This window comes from Castor canadensis, chromosome 2, assembly GCF_047511655.1.
Source record: "Castor canadensis chromosome 2, mCasCan1.hap1v2, whole genome shotgun sequence".
NCBI classification, from domain to species: domain Eukaryota; kingdom Metazoa; phylum Chordata; class Mammalia; order Rodentia; family Castoridae; genus Castor; species Castor canadensis.
The window spans coordinates 5,097,034-5,116,615 of NC_133387.1; the positions used below are offsets into that span (position 1 = coordinate 5,097,034).

General features: G+C 41.8%; 1 protein-coding gene across 1 annotated transcript; it reads left to right on the top strand.

The window, feature by feature from the left end:
- The first annotated feature begins 1,376 nt into the window (after positions 1 to 1,376).
- On the top strand, positions 1,377 to 19,355 carry Xrcc2 (X-ray repair cross complementing 2). The gene is made up of 3 exons (XM_020167384.2): positions 1,377 to 1,544; positions 9,104 to 9,185; positions 17,711 to 19,355. Exons 1-3 carry the CDS (start codon positions 1,506 to 1,508, stop codon positions 18,427 to 18,429), a joined length of 840 nt encoding a protein of 279 aa, XP_020022973.1. The 5' UTR covers positions 1,377 to 1,505; the 3' UTR covers positions 18,430 to 19,355.
- Positions 19,356 to 19,582: the final 227 nt, after the last annotated feature.

Below are 19,582 nucleotides of genomic sequence, written 5' to 3' on the forward strand. Positions count from 1 at the left end.
TTATTTCTAATTTTGTTGTAGAGAGAGTATAAGCAATAATAGGAAGGAACAAGGGTTTTTGCTGGTTGAGATAAGGATAGCTATACAGGGCATTGACTCACATTGATTTCCTGTGCGTGGGTGTTACCTTCTAGGTTAATTCTTTTTGATCTAATCTTTTCTCTAGTTCCTGGTCCCCTTTTCCTATTGGCCTCAGTTGCTTTAAGGTATCTGCTTTAGTTTCTCTGCATTAAGGGCAACAAATGCTATCTAGTATTTTAGGTGTCTTACCTATCCTCACCCCTCCATTGTGTGCTCTCGCTTGTATCATGTGCTCAAAGTCCAATCCCCTTGTTGTGTTTGTCCTTGATCTAATGTCCACATATGAGGGAGAACTACGATTTTTGGTCATTCAGGTTTCTTGTTGCTGTATCACTGACCATGGTTTTGATTTTCTTGATCTCAACACTTTGATGCCACAAATGGGTTATTCCTGATGATAGGCATTATTGGTCTGCTGTATCCTCATTTTAAGTTTATTAATTGGAATATTTGTATGTCAGGGCTGTCGTAATAAAATACCACAGATTAGGTCACTTATACAAGAGTAGTTTATTTTATCACAGTGGCTGAACTGAAAGTCCTCAGTTCTACACAAAAAAATACAAGTTATAAATGTTCTATGTATGCATCTATATTAACAAATGGCCACTTGTCAACCAATAGTAATAGATTTCTGTCCCCCCCCCCCACACACCACCCCCCTACCCCCTCCCATCCCCCGGGTCAAAGAACTTGACAAACCCACAAGCTCGGTATATACGGGTTTTTGTTGTTGTTGTTTTGGTGGAGCCGGGATTTGAACTTGGGGCTTCACGCTTGCAAAGCAGGCGCTCTACAGCTTGAGCCACACCTCCAGTTCCCTTTTTCTTTTTTTAAACAAAATTAGTACGAATTACACATATAGCAGTCGGGGTTTTTAAGCCAAGAACAGACAAAGGAGAACTGATTGTTGGAGGGAGTTTCGCCATATTTTTTGACCAGCGTGGTCTCGAACTCCTGGGTTCAAGGGATCCTCCCTCCTGCCTCAGCCTGCCGAGCTGCTGGCACCACAGAGGCGAGTCACCATGCCCAGCTCAGTAAATTTATTATTAAAATGCACTCTTAAATCCCTTAAAAATAAAAATGTGAAGAACAAGCGATGCTAATTTTGCCTAATTCGAATGAACCTAAGCTCGTAACAGAAACGAAAATGAACGCACTAGCTCGCTGGTGTCTCTACCGAGACGGAAGAGAGACCGATTGGGGTCGCGGGATACTGACGTCACCGGGAGGGGAGGGGGGGGCGTTCCCACAGGCCTACTGCGCATGCTCACCGCCTCTCCGGCCGCGGGGCCGGCGCAATGCGCATGCGCGCGCTCCGCGTCGACGGTCGGCGCGTCTGACTGGCTGCGTCTCCCGCGCTGTTGGTAAATGGCTTTGGTGGCGGGAAAGTTGAGTTTCCCGTACGTTCAGTCTTCGTGGCGATGTGTAGTGACTTCTGTAGGGCTGAGTCTGGGACCGAGGTGAGAACCGCCGGGTGGGAGCGAGGGAGATAAGAGCAAGGCCGCTGCGGGCAGGGGGGCGAGGAAACTGGGACAGCCCGGAGCCGCGCGGCAGCCTGCCGGGCTCCCCAAGGACGCCAAGCTCTGCCCACCCTCCCATCCCCACCCTCACCCCCTCTCCTACTCCCACGCCTCCCACCCCCTCCCCGCTCTCCCAGGTGCTCCCAAGGGCGTGGCTCCGAGGGCTAGGAGGCCGCTAGTGACAGCGCCTGAAGGCCTCGGCGGGTGCAAAACGCGGGAGCTCCGCCCGCCCGCGAGGATGGCGGCCTAAAACCTGCAGGTAATTAACTGCTGTTAGATAGAGATGGCAAGAGAAGCCAGGATAAGGCAGGGCCTCCGGGTGGAGCGCCTTTGGAAGCTTTTCTGGAACAAGCGAGATTGGAGCAGATTGCTGCACCTCTCTGCAATCCGCGCGTCCCTACCTGTGTGTGGCACGGGGACCCGCAGGGTCTCTCCGGCCTACGGATCTACACAGCCACAGGAGCCATGTGGTTCCCTGCAAGCATGCTTTCAGGAATGGACCAAGCAAGTGTTGATCCCTTACTGTGGGTCAGCAACTGGCTAAGGAGTAGGAGTGAGAGACGAAAGACACAGCTCTGCACCAAAGAATTAGTAATTGCACCTAGTAATCCAGGCCGCCTGAAAATTTACAGCATATAGTAAAAGCATGCGGTCCAAAAGAGGGGCGCTGACACTATGGAAGATTAATCTCAGGAGGAGATGACTGACCGAAGTTTGATTTGTGTGTTTGTTTGTTTTGGCGACACTGGGACTTGAACTGAGGGCCTCACGCTTGCTAGGCAGGCGCTACCACTTGAGACACTGTGCCAGCCCTGTTTTTCTTGGTTTTTTGGTGGGACTGGGGTTTGAACTCAGGGCTTCGTGCTTGAGTTCTTGAACTATTTACCTGGGCTGGCCCCCAAACCGCAGTCCTCTGGATCTGAGACTCCCAAGTAGCTAGGATTAACCACATAGGCCACTGGCATCCAGCAGTTTTCTTTTAAAAACATACTGGATGACTTTGCCAAAGGCAAATATTAAATAAGACAAATAGTTATTTTTTCATTATTTTCAGTGCTGTGGATTGAAACCAAGGCCTCAAGCATGCTAGGCAGGCAGTCTAGCACTTGAACTATAACCCCAAACCCTGAATTTTGGGGTTTTTTTTTTTTTTTACATAGAGTCTTGCTAACTTTGCTGGGGCTGGCTTTCAACATGCAGTCATCCTGCCTCCGTCTCCCAGGCAGCTGGGATTACAGGTATGCTCTACTATGCACAGCTTGGTTAGCATTTATTGTGTAATCACAGACCTAAAGCAATGCTTCTATCTTCACACAGAGTAGAATCCATGCTCCATCGTTACAATTATTTCATTGTGAAAGCTGTCAGTTTCCTTGCCTCATTTGCCTCTAACCTACTTAACCTAACCATGGTTAAACCCAACTATCAGTCTTTATTGTGTCTCTGTCCACTTAGCTGATTATTACTATAGAAAATCACAGGTAGGCAGATTGATTTTGCTTTATAATCATCAACTTCAAACAGGAAGCCAATCCAGTATATTTCGTTTGTCGAATATTTCAGTTTTTTACTGCAAGACTGACCTTATCCCTGAAATCCAGACACGTGTTCTATTTACTTCTTGACATGTCTACGTGTATGTTTAGTAGATATCCCAAACTTGACCTGCTCACCCTTGATTGAATATGGATACAAGAAAACTGTCAAGAAGTATGTATTAGAAAAGAACATTGTTTCTGTTCGTGACTGACATTTGTAATGTGACTATGCAAGGGAATATCTTTTTCTGAAGATACTTAGGAAAGTATTTGAAAGGAAATGGATCAGCAAAAAAAAAAATGCTAAAGCAAATGTGGCAAAATATTAGCAATTAGTGAATTTAGGTGAAGGTATATGGGTGTTCTTTGTAACATTCTAATAATTTCTCTGTAGGTTTGAAAATTTTCAAAATTAAAAAAGTGGGCAGCCAGGCACTGGTGGCTCACGCCTGTAATCATAGCTACTGGGGAGGCAGAGTTCAGGCGGAATCGTGGTTCAAAGCCAGCCTGGGCAAATAGTCTCTGAGAGATCCATTTGAAAAAATCAGTCACATAAAAAAAAGCTCATAGGGTGGCTGAAGTGGTGGAGCACCTGCCCAGTGAGCATGAGGACTTGAGTTCAAACCCCAGTGTCTCCAAAAGAAAAAATAAAGTGGGGGAGAAACTAAATGCATCCTAAACCACCACATGGCTACACCCCAACCTGCTTCTCACATCTTCCTATCTTGTTAAATGGTGATTTCATTCCCTGTGGCAGAAGTCAGACGCCTGGAATCATCCTTGAATCTGCTTTTTTCTGTCATGTCTCACATCAGTTCCTGCTCAGTTCATTAGCAACTTCTGTCTCCTTACACCTTCAGAGAATGTCATGGGTTTTATCATTGTTAATACCTTTACTGTGACCATTCCTGTTCCTAGTCACCTACTTTATTGTAGTGACCTAACTGATCTCTGCTTTTAGCCTTTCTGTTACCCTAGTGTATTTCCCATGTGGTGTCCAAAGTAATCCACTTAAAATACAAGCAACCTCTGTTGCTCAAAGTTGTCCAGGCTCCTGTATCACTGACAGATCAGAATCCTATCCTGCACTTCCTGACTTGCTCTTCAGTCCCACACATAGCTTCTGATCTCATCTCCCATCCTTGTGATCTGTCTACCACCTTCTCCCCCCTCTTCTTCAGCTACAGTTCCTTAATTTTCCAGTAAGCTTCACCTTTAGAGTCTGTACCTCTGTTCACACTGCCTGGATTGCTAGTGCCTCAGGACTTCATAGGGCTCCTTTCACCACTTTTTCAGCTTTCTGCTCAAACACCAGCTCACAGAAGCCCTTTCTGATCATCTGTTTTAAAGCAGCACTTCCTACTGCCAAGTCTTTCTTCTTTCACCCTGCTGCTGCTTAACACTTATGTGGTGTTTTCCTTCCCACCTCCCACCCCCGCCATCACAGGCTCCTAGGAGTAACATTTGTTGTTGGTTGGGCTTACGCCTTTAGTGCAGTGTCTAGAAAATATTTAGCCCTCAGTAGGCACTCAGTATTTGTTTGGTGGATGACTTTCATGCCCTCCTTCTCTTCCTTCCTCTCCACTTCCTACCTTGCTTCATGTGTCACTGAGAAAATACAAGAAATTTGGTAAGAACTCCTTTAATTTTTCCTGTTTCTATTTCTAGTTTCAATTATGGTCAGAGAGAACACTGTATGCTCTCAGATTTTAAATTTGTTGAAGTTTGTCTTATAGTCCAGAACATTGTCCATTTTATTGAATTTGTTCCATGGGTACTTGAAAAAATTGTGCATTCTGCTACTAGGTAGTTTGTTCTTTGTGTTTATTAGAGCCTGTTGGTTGCATATGTTGTTTAGATGTTTTGTATGCTTGCTGATTTTCTGTCTAGTAGTTTTCAGTTGTGGAGAGTGGCTTTCACAGTTCCAACTATAATTACGGATTTGTCTGTTTTTCATTTTAGCTGTATTAGTTTTGCTTCATGTATTTTGAGGCAGTGGCTGGGAATATATCTCACTGGTAGAGCATTTGCCTAGCATGTGCAGTGCGCCCAGCACTGAAAAATTAACAGAAAAAGTTCCTGCAATTTTGATTTTGTGCTTTCCCTGTTCTTTTTTTTGGCGGGGGGCGGGGGCGGGGTCGAGGCACTGTGGTTTGAACTCAGGGCATCACACTTGGTAGGCAGGTGCTCTGCTACTTGAACCACTCCACCAGCCCCATTTTTTGTCATGGATATTTTCAAGATAGGGATTACAAACTATTTGCCTCCCAAGCAACTAGGATTACACGTGTGAGCCACCAGCACCCGGCTCAATTATTCTCTTGAATTTGTACATGTTTTTTTAGACGTTTAACAGTTATTTTATGTCAGATGCTCCATCTTGTCTATGAAAGTTTTTCTGTCTTATTCTTCAAGCTGGACTCTAAAACTTCTAATTTTTTCTTTTTTGGTACTGGGATTTGAACTCAGGGTCTCTACCTAGAGCAACTCTACCAGCCCTTGTTGTAAAGGGCTTTTCAAAATAGGGTCTCATGAACTGGTTGCCCAGTCTGGCTTCATACCACGATCCTCCTGATCTTTGTGTCCTCAGTAGCTAATATTACAGGCATGAGCCACCGGCACCCAGCTCATAATTTTTTTTTATCTTAAAACTGCATAACCTAGCTACTCAGGAGATCAGGAAGATCGCAGGTCCAAGCCATCCCAGTCAAACAGATAGTGAGACCCTATCTTGAAAAAACCCAATATAAAACAAGGCTGGTGGAGTGGCTCAAGTGGTAGAGTGCCTGCCTAGCAAGCCTAGAAAGTATGAGGCCCTGAGTTCAAACCCCAGTACCACCAATAAAATAAAAACTGCATTACATATTTAAAAGTTAAAAAGATGGATGCCAGTGGCTCACATCTGTAATCCTAGCTACTTGAGGGGCTGAGTTTGAGAGGATTGTGGTTCGAGGCCAGCCTGGACAAATAATTCATGAGACTCCCCCACCAATCTCTAAAATATGCAGAGCAAAATGGATTAGAGGTGTAGCTGAAGCAGTAGAGTATCTGCTTTGCAAGCATAAAGACTTAAGTTCAAAGCTCAGTCCTATTAGCAAATAAATAAGAGGAGGAAGAGGGAGAACCCAGCCTTTGCCTTTTTGTTCTACTTGGACCCTTGAGGGATTGGACAGTGCCCATCCACATGAATGAGTGTGGATCAGTTTTCACTCAGTTCATTGATTTCAAATGCTAGTGTCTTTAGAAAGAGCCTTGCAGGCATACCCAGAAACAGCACTTTGCCAGATATCTGGGCATCTTTTTGCTAACACATGTTGACACATAACTAACCATCATAGGAATGGGGCTTAGCTCCAGTGGCATAGTGTTTGCCTAGTTAGTGTGAAGCCCTGAGTTCATTCCCTAGTACTACTGGAAAATAAATAGCCATCACAGCCACCTTCAAGCTCAATAAGTCACACAGAACTCACTGAAAAACTGTGACAGTTGTGGTTATGGTTTACAGCAGTGCAAGGATTAAAATGAACCAAAGAAGAGATATAATAGGACCTGGTCCAGAACTATTCCAAACAGAGCTAATTGCCCTCTTCCAGTGGAGTTGTCACCTAAGCTAAATTCTAGCAACAATGTTTGTCAGTGGACAGAATGTTGCCAAGCAGGGAGCCTTTCTTTGTGCCTTGCCATGTGGACAGCCTACCTCAGCCTCCAGTCCATCAGATAGTCAGCTTGATACCATGTGGCCTAAACCTCAAATCCCCATAAATCACATTCTTAGCCTGTTTGGTGTGGCTCAAGGCCAAGGCCACTTACCAGGCAGGACATTCTTTATGCATTACCTGCCAGCAGACATGCACAAAGACCAGAACTTTTTTGGGGCATAGTTAAATTATTTACTACACAGTATGCTTCCCAGGTCATCACAAGGAATACTTTGTTCCTTTCACATTTTATTTTACTTATTCTCTTTTTTAAGTTAATTTATTTAAAAAATTTATTACATTATCGCATTGGGGATATGTTGTGACATTTACAAAAGTGTTTACAATATATCTTAGTTAAATTCACGCAAGGAATTTTTTAAAAGTATACCCAAGCGTTGTCATTTAATAACACTAAACATTCTTAGTAAAACTCATTTCATTTTATTGTGAGTGAATAGAATTTAGTGTATGCTTATACATTTCATTGCCACTGACTTGATTGCCTGAGGTGCTATTTTATACCATCAGTGTACAAGTAGTGTCTTAGTGCTTTTACCTTTTTCTAAGGACAGTTTTGACTGCAGATATGCCCTCAAGAATCTCCACTCTAAACAGGGCGCTGGTGGCTCACGCTTGTAGCTGATCAGGAGGCAAAGATCAGGAGGATCACGGCACAAGGCCGGTCTGGGCAAATAGTTCACAAAAGCCTATCTTGAAAAAAAATGCAACACAAAAAGGTCTGGAGGAGTGGCTAAAGGTGTAGGCCCTAAGTTCAAACCCCAGTGCGGCAAAAAAAAAAAAAACAAAATCTCCACTGTAACTCTAAGCACTGTATCTTCACCCTCTTTGGTACTACAATCTACAGGACACAGACTAGCTTGCAAGTTCTGTGAGAGTGGTTAATTGTCTGCATCTTTGTAGTCTTCATTTTAACCTGGCATAGGTAGATACATTTGTATTTGTAGGAGATGTATTTGCTTTGTACACAATACCATTCAAATATTAGTGAAATTAACATGTAGAACCTTTCATCACTTCAGTAAATCTTTCCAAACCTTGGCTTCAGTTAAAAAAAAAAAGAAAAAGGCAAATAAAGGTGACTGTTTTAATTCCTATTTGTGATATGCTATATTTTTCTTTCTTTTGTTGTACAGAGAGGTGTTGTCAAATCTGCTGATTTGACTGCAGAACTAGCTTTAATTACATTTCCTTCATTGACATTTCTCTGCTTTGTCATCTTAGCTACTTTTGTCATGGTGCAGACACTCCTCCAGACCGTGAGACAAACCAGCCTTTTCACCTTAACTGGTTTTACTCTCCTCAAATCTGTCCCCTAGTACAGATTGTCCAGAGGATGATGTTTGAAATGCAGACACTAAGAACACCTGATTACATAGTGCTTACTTCTATGCCAAGCGTTCTTAACACTTCTTATCCTTAACAAAGGAAGCTCTGTTAGCCTTACTTTGCAGAGAACTATGGGACACAGGAAGGCCTAGCAGGCTGGTTCTGGAGTCACTACTGTCTGCCCTTACCTATAGGAGACTGCTTCTCACCGCTTGGTTTTAAACCCCTTGTTTTGTCTATAAGCCAGCAAAAGCTCCTAAACATAGCACCTAAGACTTTCCATTCTGTGACTGTTGGTCTCTTTAGGGCTTCACGTACTATCTCCCTCTGTTCATGCCACAAGCTCTTGAACTCACATTAGCTTACAACTTGTCTACAAACACTGCTATCTATGACCTCTGTGCTTTGCTACCCTTGTCCCACGTGTCTGGCACACCTACCTGTGGCCCATAGATGGAATCCATGATGGATTCTTACTTACCTTGAAACACAGCTCAGCTGGCAGCCTTTTCCTTTTGTCCCCCACCACCCCCCAGGTGAAATGGGGCAAATTGAAGCAGGTAAGTATATAACAGGTGCAGTAAGTCCTGTGAGAAAGAGGATTATAAGGCGTATCGAAGGTAAATGCTCTGCAATTAGCAGTTTGGACTGATGTCTTAAGTTGCCTATCCACTCCTTCAAGGGCACAGACTCATTTAAAACCCAAAGTTTTTCATACGTTAACAAAACATGAAATGTTTTAGGAGTAGATGAACATAATATCTCTCCGAAGTTGTATTTCCCCTTTCATATTTTCCTCCAAATCCTCAAGGGTATGAAGTCTTTCTTACAAATTTTGGAAAATCATATAAATGTAGACTTCTCGGATTTTACTTTTTTAAGTAATGAGTTTTCCTTTCTTTTTGTTTTGAAGCTTCTTGCCCGACTTGAAGGTAGAAGTTCCTTAAAAGAAATGGAACCAATTCTGTTTGCTGATGAAGATTCTCCAGTGCAAGGTAAAAACACAACTTTAAATAAAAAGTGTCATGAATGCAGTTTTATAAAGGAAGTTTTTGTCTACATGCGTTCATATGTGTACTGTGTACATATGCTCCAAGTAAGAGGTGATACAGGTTAAACTGAACAATTAAAAAATTAGGAGCAGGTGTGGTGGCACATGCTATGTGTGCAATCCCAGCAAATGGGAGGCTGAGGCCCAAAGGATTCCCTGGACTATTGCTAGTGCAGCAGAGCTGCTACTCAAAAAGTGCTAAAATATCAATAATAAAAGACAAGTTTGATCAAATATGTTAGGAAAAAACTGCCTTTGTGTTTTCTCTATAGGAAAGCATATTATTAAGATGAACCTTATAAAACTGACATTAATATGTTAAAAGAGGGGTTTATAGCACAACTTCTACATAAGAATATTGTGTATATTATATATATCATGGGGACATGGCTCAAGTAATAAAGCATCTAGCAAGCACAAGACCCTGAGTTCAAACTCTGGTTCTATGAAAAGAATTTTATGTTACAGAAACTTTGAAAAACACTATCATATTTAATCACTAACAAAAGAGTTCACTTAAGTGAGAAGCCCTGAGTTCAAACCTCAGTACTGCCAAAAAAAAAAAAAAAGTTGACCCTATCATATATCTTAGAGCTGTGGAACTAATTAGACAAATACCCCTTTGGAACAATAGCAGATATAAAACTGGAATTATAACCATGTAAGGGGATACGTGTCCATAATCCCAGTTATTCAGGAGGCAAAGGCAGGAGGATCAGGTGTTCAAGACCAGCCTCTGCAAAGTCAGGGAGACCCTCTCTCAAAAACAAAATGCTAATGGGCGGAGGGTGCATGTCTTATGTAATAGAGCACTTGCCTAGCCTGAGCAAGGTCCTGGGTTTAATTCCTAACACAATAGGGAGAAAAAAGAAGACTGGGATTATATGATTAGTAACATTAGTTATGGGAATTGTTAAAGGGAAGCTTAGGTTGAAGCAGTAAGATGCTCAGGGGTTCCAGGAGTCTCTAGTGCCCAGTAAACATTTTTGATGCTTTTTTGGATAGTAGTTATTACCATGTACCAATTCATACTTCTTCAGCACTATCATGACTATAATTTGCAAATTAAATGTATTTGTTACATGTTTCGTAGGCTGGTACCAAGATGATGTATTTTTTGGCATTTCTTTCCTTATTTTGAAGGATCTTTAGATTCATAACTCTCCTACAATCTGTTACCCTGACTCCGTACAGCATCTATTTGTAAGAGTAACTGTCAGGGCCAAACATTCCAGATTTTCTGAGTTAGTTTCATTTTTTTCAAGTGCCAAACTGTAGAGATTTATTTTTTTAACTCTAAGTTACCATATTCAGTACTTTGACTGGACAGGGGTGCTATTTTTTGTAACAGCTTATCGGAACATATGAGACAGTGACTTTAAATAAAGTTAAAAGGACCAGGGTCCTCTCCATAGAACATAATGTCTGAGCCCAATTTTTTATCTTACTGAATAGTACATGTTTATAAAACCAGTAAAACTAGTTTGAGCATCATTAAGCATATTTGTAGGGAATTTAGTTCGAGGACTTTAATAATAATATTTATATATAACTTGTAAGTTTGCAGATTATACTTCCCCAGTTGTATTTTTGTTTTTTTGTTTTTGGTGGGACTGGGATTTGAACTTAAGGCTTCACACTTTTGCAAAGCAGGTGCTCTACCACTTGAGCCATACCTCTAGTCAGTCCATTTTACTCTGATTATTTTGGAGATGGGAGTCTCAAGAATTATTTGCCTAGATCTCAGCCTCCCAAGTAGCTAGCTAGGTTTACAGGTGTGAGTCACTGGTACCTGACTTTTTTTTTTTTTTTTTTTTTTCATGGTACTGGAGTTTGAACTCAGGGCCTCACACTTGCTAGGTAAGCTCTCTACCACATGAGCCAAGTTTCCAGTCCCCAGTTATGTTTTATACCTGCTTTGTCATTAATTGTTATCTATGAATTAATCTCTCAACCGAGGATTTAACCTTAAATTCTTTGCCTCAAGTTCAGTCATGCCAAACCAAGGTCTAAAGAATGCATGTACTTACCTCAGGTATTTCTTAGTTAATGTATGGATTTAGAAAGCCTTGCTAAATCACTTAGGTACGTGCCTTTGGGTACTTCTTTTTTCCATTTTTTTACTTTATATATTAAATTGTACATAATAAGGGTTTCATCATGACAGTCCAGTCTTTTCGAGTTGTGTGCATGATCACCACTGCTCTTCAAGAAAATAGTTGGCGGGGGCTGGGATGTAACTCAGCATTTACTGGCATAAGCCCTTGGTTCAGTCCCACCACTGCAAATAAACAAATCTTTGGCAAAGTTTTCATTGTTTCCCTATTCTGAGAATTCTGAAATATCCAAAGATGTCTCACAGTTTCCTTTTGACCAGTTTCATGTATTTTTCTTTTTCTCTTTTTTTTTATTTGGAGGTACTGGGCATTGAACTCTGGGCCTACAGCTTGCTAGGCAGGTGTTTTGACACTTGAACCACATCCCTATATCCTTAACCCTTTGTTTTGCTTTGGTTGTTTTTTGGGTAGTGTTTCAGGCCAGCCTCAGATGGTGATTCTCCTCCCAGGTCCCTACAAATCACATGTGTGTGCCACTACACTCAGCCTGTAGGTTGAGATGGGGGTGTCTTGCTAAATTTTTCCCCTTGCTGGCCTTGAACTACTATCCTCCCAATCTCCACCTCCCAAGTAACTGGAATTACAGGCATGAGCCACTGTGCCCACCTTTAAGTAATTTTCTTTTCCTGTGGAGTTCCTCCCTATTCACCTAGAATTTGTTATGTTTCTTAAATTATTGTTATTGGATCCTCTAGTTTCATGAAATTACTACTGAAATTTTTTTTTTACTTTCAAAATAATGAATATGGGAGGAGGGGGGATAAAGGAGAATGATGGAGGGGTGAATTCAACTATGATATATTTTAAATGTCACAGTGTACCCCCAATACAACAATATATTAATTTAATAAACCCAAAATAATAAATATGATCAAAGTACATTATATGAATGTATGGAAATGTCTTTATTTGTCTAATTAACACACCCTAATTTTTAAAAAAGAAGTAATGGATCCACTGAACTAGGGTATAGTTCAGTGGTAAAGCACTTGCCTAGCATGTGTGAGGGCCTGGGTTCCATCTCCAGTCCAACAAAATAATAATAGCAATTCATAATAATAATGATGAAAATAATCCATTCTATTCACTTTCTAACTACTCGTGTATTTTAAGTTTTATTATTTATGTAAATAAATGAAGATAGACAGTTTTGTCTATCTTCGGCTGACTCTGTGAATGTATACCAAGACTTGAGTTTTTGGTATTTTTCGGGGAGGCAATACCAGGGTTTTAAACTCAGGCCCTTGTGCTTCTCAAGTAGGCGCTCTACCACTGGAGCCATGCTCCCATCCCATGACTTTTATTCTTAATTTTGGGTTCATACCCTCCCGTCAGAGAGTCTTCTGTTCTCTCTGTATTGTTTCTGTGTAAGTTGTTCCCATATCACTGCATCCAGCCTCTTAAGTCTTTAATCCTAGTGGCTGTAAGACATTTTTATTATGTGACACTTAGAGATACATTGACTATTTTGAAAAGCAAAATCTTTGTTACTTTTTTGTTGCTGTTGTTACTTTTTGTAGTGCTGGGAATTGAACTGAGGGCCTTGCGCTTGCTAGACAGTCACTATACTGCTTGGGCCGTGCCCAGCTCCTCTTTGTTACTTTCCATGTCTCTTTCTTTTAATTTGGCTTATAAGGACTGTGCATATTTATGGAGGACAGTGGGATACTTTGATACGTGTACACAATGTGTGAGATCAAGTCAGGGAAATTAGCGTTTCCATCACATCAAACATTTGGCATTTCTTGGTGTTGGAAATGTTCAAAATCCTCTCTTCTACCTATTTTGAAACCTATAGATAAGTTATTGTTATCTATATTCATCCCACTGTGCTGTAGAACACTAGACTTAATCCTATCTGATTGTATTCTTGGAGCTGTTAACCAGCCCTTTACCCTCTTTTCCCCTTTCCTTCCCAGCCTCTGGTAACCACTATTCTGCTCTCTTCTTCTGAGGTCAACATTTTTATCTTCCACATATGAGTGAGGATGTGCAGTGTTTGTCTTCCTCTGCCTGGCTTACATCACTGAGCATGACATCTAGTTCCATCCATATTGCCACAGAAAACTAAATTCTTGTCAGGATTGTGTGTAAATTCGTGTATGAGTTACAAGAATTAAAAATCCCTACTTCATGTATGTGTTTGATTTGTATAGATACTTCTAGCCTATCCCTGGGATTTACCATTACAGACACAGTGGCTCATGCCTGTAATCTCAGCAATTTGAGAGATGGGGAGGATTACAGTTCAGAGCCAGCTCAGGACCTGACACATCCTAAGTGTGGGAAGCGGGGCAGGGGGTAGGCCAGCACTAGTTTGTTACTGTTCTTTTTTGTTGTTGGTAGTGGGGTTTGAACTCAGAGCTTCACATTTTCTGGCAGGGGCTCTACCACTTGAGCCACTCTGCCAGCCCCTGTTCTTGCTGTGCTTCCTGTGCTGGGTCTTTGTGCCAACCCTTAGTTGAGGGCCTCCATACCTGCAGGAATCTGCTAAGCATGGCCACACTTGCCACCTGGGACTCTCTACCAGGTCTGTTTCCTTTCAAAATTGACTTAGACCTTTATCCATCACCAGCTACAGCTTATGTTTTCCTTTTTATTTTATTTTTGTTTTTTATTTTGTTTTGTTTCTTGGCAGTACTGGGGTTTGAACTCAAATCCTTGTGCTTGCTAAGCCGGTGTTCCACTAGAGCTACATCTCCAACCCTTTTTTGTGTTGGGTATTTTCAAGATAGGGGCTTGCAGACTATTTGCCCAGGTCCTGAGTAGCTAGGATTACAGGCGTGAGCCACCAGCACCTGGCCAGATTGGGTCTTGCTTTTGTCTGGGATGGCCTCAGACCATGATCCTCCTACCTACATCTCCCCTTGTACCTGGGAATACAGGTATGTACCACCACATCCCACTTATTTGTTGAGATGGGGTCTTGCCAACTTTTTGCCCAGGCTAGCTTTGAACCACAGTCCTGATCCAAAATGCTGGGATTATAGGCATAAACCACTATGACCAGCCTTCCATTTTCCTTCTTTATATGTCTTTCAAAAGAATCTGAGAGAAGAAAGTAATCTGATAAGATCCATTCAGAAGATACTGTGTTATGTGCTGGGGTTAGAATATTCAAGTTCTAATCATAAAGAAGCTGATGGGAAACACAGCCAAGAAAATAAGCAATTATTATGCAGAGTGGTAGTGTGACCAAGAAGAACGGTGAGGTTTGCTTCTTCTACTGCAGAGTTCAGACCACATGAGTCTGGTGTGAAGCAGCCTCTCTCGTGGGAAGTGCTCTAGGAAGGCCAGCCTCTTCTGGCTTCTTTAGGAGAAGGAAGAGAAGGACTTGGTGCAGTTCTCTTTTGGCTTCCCCTCGTGCTTCTGTATGGTTCACTGTCACAGACCACTGTCCATTTCCTCAGTGCTGTGAATATTGGTGCTGTTAACTCTCCATATCCTGTGTACTGTTTCTGGAACATGGAGTAGGAAAGACTTATTAGGGGAGGGTTCTCCTTAGTTCCTGGTAATACAGTAGGAGAGAGTCATCTGAACATGCAGCTTCACATGAAGTCTTCGTCAGTATGTTCAGCGGTTTTGGTTTTTGCGTTTTTTAAGGAGATGGGTCTTGCTGTGCTGCCTAAGCTGGCCTCAAACTCAAGTAATCCCCTCACCTCATCCTCACAGGTTAGTTGGTGCTGTGGACACGTCACCACACAGCTTTGCTAAAGTTAATGAGAGTACTCAGGAACAATCACTAATGTAAAATTACTCCTTGAGGCGGGATCATTTTTTAAAGTTCTTTTCAGTGTAAATTTGGAGTTGCAAGCTGTAAGATTATATTAGAAATTGGCTAAAGTGTGTGTGTGTGTTGGGGACCACACCCAGTGCCTCACACATACTAGGCAAGTGCTGTACCACTGAGTTATATTCCTAGCCTTGGCTGAAGTTTTTTTGTTAGTTTGTTTTTGGTGGTACTGGGGTTTGAACTCAGGGCCTGAAACTTGCTCTGCCGTTTGAGCCACTCTGCCAGCTCTGACTGAAGTTGTGTGTACTTTCTTATGGTATAATGTTAACTTGCCAGATTGTTCATTAAAAAAAATTTTAGCTGTCACATAATTGTACATATGTATGGGGTACAATATGCTATTTCAGAACATTTGTACCTTGTGTAATGATCACATGGCAATTTGCCTATCCATCACCTCAAACATTTATCATTTCTTTATGGTAAGAATATTCAAAATCCTTCTAGTTATTTTGAAATATATAATATATTGTTGTCAACTGTAGTCACCCTCCTGTTTAATAGAACATTACAATTTATCCCTCCTACCAAATTGTAACTTTATACCCTAGGTTTCTTTTACATTACTTGTGAATGTTCAATATCCAATGGTTTGTTAATAATAATAGGTTATAGGTTGGACAGGGTGGGTCAAGCCTGTAATCCTAGCTATGTGGGAGGTTGAGACCAGCCCAAGCAAAAAGTTCTTTAGACCTCATCCTGAGCAGTGGCTGGGTGTGGCAACAAGCACCTGTCATGACATAGGGAAGCACAAATAGGATTGTGGTTCAGACTGGCTTGGGCATAAATCAAGATCCTGTCTCAAAAGTAACCACCACATTAAGAAAATAAAAATAAATAAATAAAAATAACCAACACAGCTGGGTGTGGTGGCTCACCCCTGTAATCCTGGCGACTCAGAAGGCAGAGATCAGGAAGATCGCAGTTCATAGCTAGCCGAGGCAAATAGATCACAAGACCCTATCTCAAAAAAACCCATCATAAAAAAGGGCTGGTGGAGTGGCTCAAGGTGTAGGCCCTGAGTCCAAACCTCAGTACTGCCAAAACCCCAAAAAACCCAACATAAAACAGCTGGTGGAATGGCTCAAGTAGTAGAGTGCCTGCCTAAGAAGCATGAGGCCCTGAGTTCAAACCTCAGTACCTCCAAAAAAAGAAAAGAAAAAACCAGAATCTGTATTTTAAACAGTGTTTCCAGTCAGGTGGCTCAGCCGTAAATTAATAATGACAGATAGGAAGATTTAGAGTATTAGTCTTCAGAGCGGATTTTGCAGAGCTCTGGAAGCAATAGTTTCCCAGGTGGTGTGCTGTGTAGCTTGTGCTGGCCTTAATGAGAGCTTTTAGAACCTAGATAGAGATTTGGAGTAGTTGGCTTTAATTTATAATTCTAGGAGCATAATTTATAATGTAGTTGAACACAGTTTTCAAGAGATACTCTTTTTTTTTTTTTTTTTTCTGGTGGTGGTGGGGATCAAACCCAGGGCTTCATGCATGCCTTGCAAGTGCTCTCCAACTGAGCTGCACCCCAGCTCCCAAGAGATGCTGCAGTAGCAGAGCATAACTAAAGGCACTGTGGACATGAGTGAGGGAATTTTGAGTTGAAGGGGCACTGTTGGCATATAGGGGCCTGAGAGCCATAGTGAGAAAACTGCACACTCACAGTGTGCAGTTCACACTCACAGTGTTAGCAGTGTGAGAAACTATGCAGGGGCTGCTTCCACCATGTGTATCAGAGGTCCAAACTAGGGCCTGCCCAGGGATGGATGTGTTCTCTCACTGGTATTGAGACAGGCTGTGTGTAGCTGCTATCCCAGGCCTGGGCACCATCTGTCATCTACTTCACCATTCTCAACGGCACCTTTCATCCTCACTGTTTCAAGATGGTTGCTTCACCTCCATCAAGGAACAGCAGGGCAGAGTCACACCTAAATAGCATGCACAACTTAGACATCAACTTGCATCTCAGCGGCTACACCTATATTACCTGGGCACGGCTCTTGACAAGAGAGGCTAAGAAAGGTGGTTTTTAAGGTGGAGCCCTTGCCTTCTGCCACAAATCAGGAGTCTATGCTTTACGAAGAGGAAAAAGTGGAACTATACAGTCAACAGCGGTAGTGACCAGCAGAGTTTTGAATGGCCCTGGGTCTGTAGCACTGTCCTTCCTCTAACATCACCAGGTTGGTGAAGTGCACATGCTCCCTGCCAGGACACTGCCCTGGGCCCCACAACCTTCTTACTCGCTTTTTACATTTTCTTGATGGTAGGTAGTAGCTGGCTGCTGGGCTAGGTCTGTGTAGCTCAATGGTAGAGAACCTTCCTACCTCATGCAGGGCCCTGACTTTGATCCCCAGCACCAGCAAAAATTTTAAAAACAGACTCTTTTTCTCAGAGATGAAATAATAATTTCTTTCTTTATTTTTATTTGCTTGTCAGACCCATTTTGGCAAGTGAATTTAGATTTTCATCCACACTCCAGTGAATGTCTTTCTAAACCTTTTTGCAATCTTTTCATTTGGTAGCCTATTGTTGTGCTGTTGACTGACATTTTAAAACTTTATACAGGTGACATTCTCGAATTTCATGGTCCAGAAGGAACAGGAAAAACAGAAATGCTTTATCATGTAACAGCACGATGTATACTTCCAAAATCAGAAGGTGGCCTGGAAGTAGAAGTCTTATTTATTGATACAGATTACCACTTTGACATGCTTCGGCTTGTTACAATTCTTGAGCATAGACTATCCCACAGCTCTGAAGAAACAATAAAACACTGCCTTGGAAGATTGTTTTTGGTATACTGCAGCAGCAGCACCCAGTTACTCCTCACGCTCTATTCACTGGAAACAATGTTTTGTAGTCACCCCTGTCTCTGCCTTTTGATTTTGGATTCCCTGTCAGCATTTTACTGGATAGACCGAGTCAATGGAGGAGAAAGTGTTAACTTACAGGAGTCTACTCTGAAGAAATGTGCTCAGCTCCTAGAGAAACTTGTCAATGAGTATCGCCTGGTTCTTTTTGCAACAACTCAAAGTATAATGCAAAAAGCATCAGTCTCGCCAGAAGGACCTTCTGCCTTTAAACATCCCTTTGACACAGATGTGGACTACAGACCCTATCTCTGTAAGGCGTGGCAACAAGTGGTAAGGCACAGAATATTCTTCTCCAAACAAGATGACTCTAAAAGCACCAACCAGTTCTCATTAGTTTCACGTCATTTAAAAAGTAACAGTTTAAGAAAACACTTTTTTATTATCAGAGAAAGTGGGGTTGAATTTTGTTGATACATATCATGAAATAGTCTTTTACAAGCTATAATACAAGTTTTAAAAGGTCTTTTATAGACTAAAGTGATTTGATTGTAAAGTTTTAAACTCACAGCATTTCTACACAGAATAAATTTCTTTTTCTTTTTTTTTTCTTTTTGTTTTAGTGGTACTGCACAGAATGGATTTTTTAAAGTAGTACAATACACTCAGACTGTTTTGTTTCTTGGCCATTGAAGATTGATAACAAACTTGGTACTAAGCTTGTTTTGAAACTAAGTAATTTACACATTCATACTAAATAAAATGAACATTCGTAACTGACACATTTTTGGAATTCAGGTGAGCACTCATTTGTTTAGGAAAGTTTAAACGCATTTCTCATCTGTATTCTGCAACTCCTTTAGGAGACTGACTTTGAAAAATGTGTAGAATTGGGTTTTCGGTTTTTGGGGTTTTTTTTGGCAGTACTGGGGTTCAAACTCAAGGCTTCATGCTTGCTAGGCAGCACTCTACCACTTAAGCCACTCTGCCAGCCAGCCCTTCTTTGTGATGTGTTTTTTTGAACTCTTTGCATGGGGCTGGCTTTGAACGCTGATCCTCCTGATTTCTGCCTCCTGAGTAGCCCAGCTTAGCTATCATTTCTATATAAGGAAGGATATAAGGAGCCACCTGCTAATCTGCTACCTTTTTGCCTTCCAAAACTGTGCAATGCCAGCACTTTTTGTTACTGTTAAAATCAGGGTCTCAAGCTGGGTGGTGGTGGCCTACACCTGTAATCCCATCTACTCAGGAGGATCGTGGTTTGAAGCCAGCCCAGGCAAACAGTTCACAAGACCCTATCTTGAAAAAACCCATCACAATACAGGGCTGATGGAGTGGCTCAAGTTGTAGTCCCAGAGTTCAAAGCCCAGTACTGCCAAAAAAAAAAAAAAAAAAGACAAGTTCTCACTATGTTGTGTATGTTGCTCAGACTGACCTTGAACTCATGATTTTCCTGGCCCAGTCTCCCAAGACTGTGCCCAGCCAACTGGAGCATTTTGATCTATATCACACTTGCAGGGTGGGTGTGCATAATGGTTGGGTTTTGTAGAATTTTCCAACACAGGGAAGGTAGCTTATTTAAGGAACTCTGTGAAATGTTCATCCCTTCCTCATTAAGTGATAAACA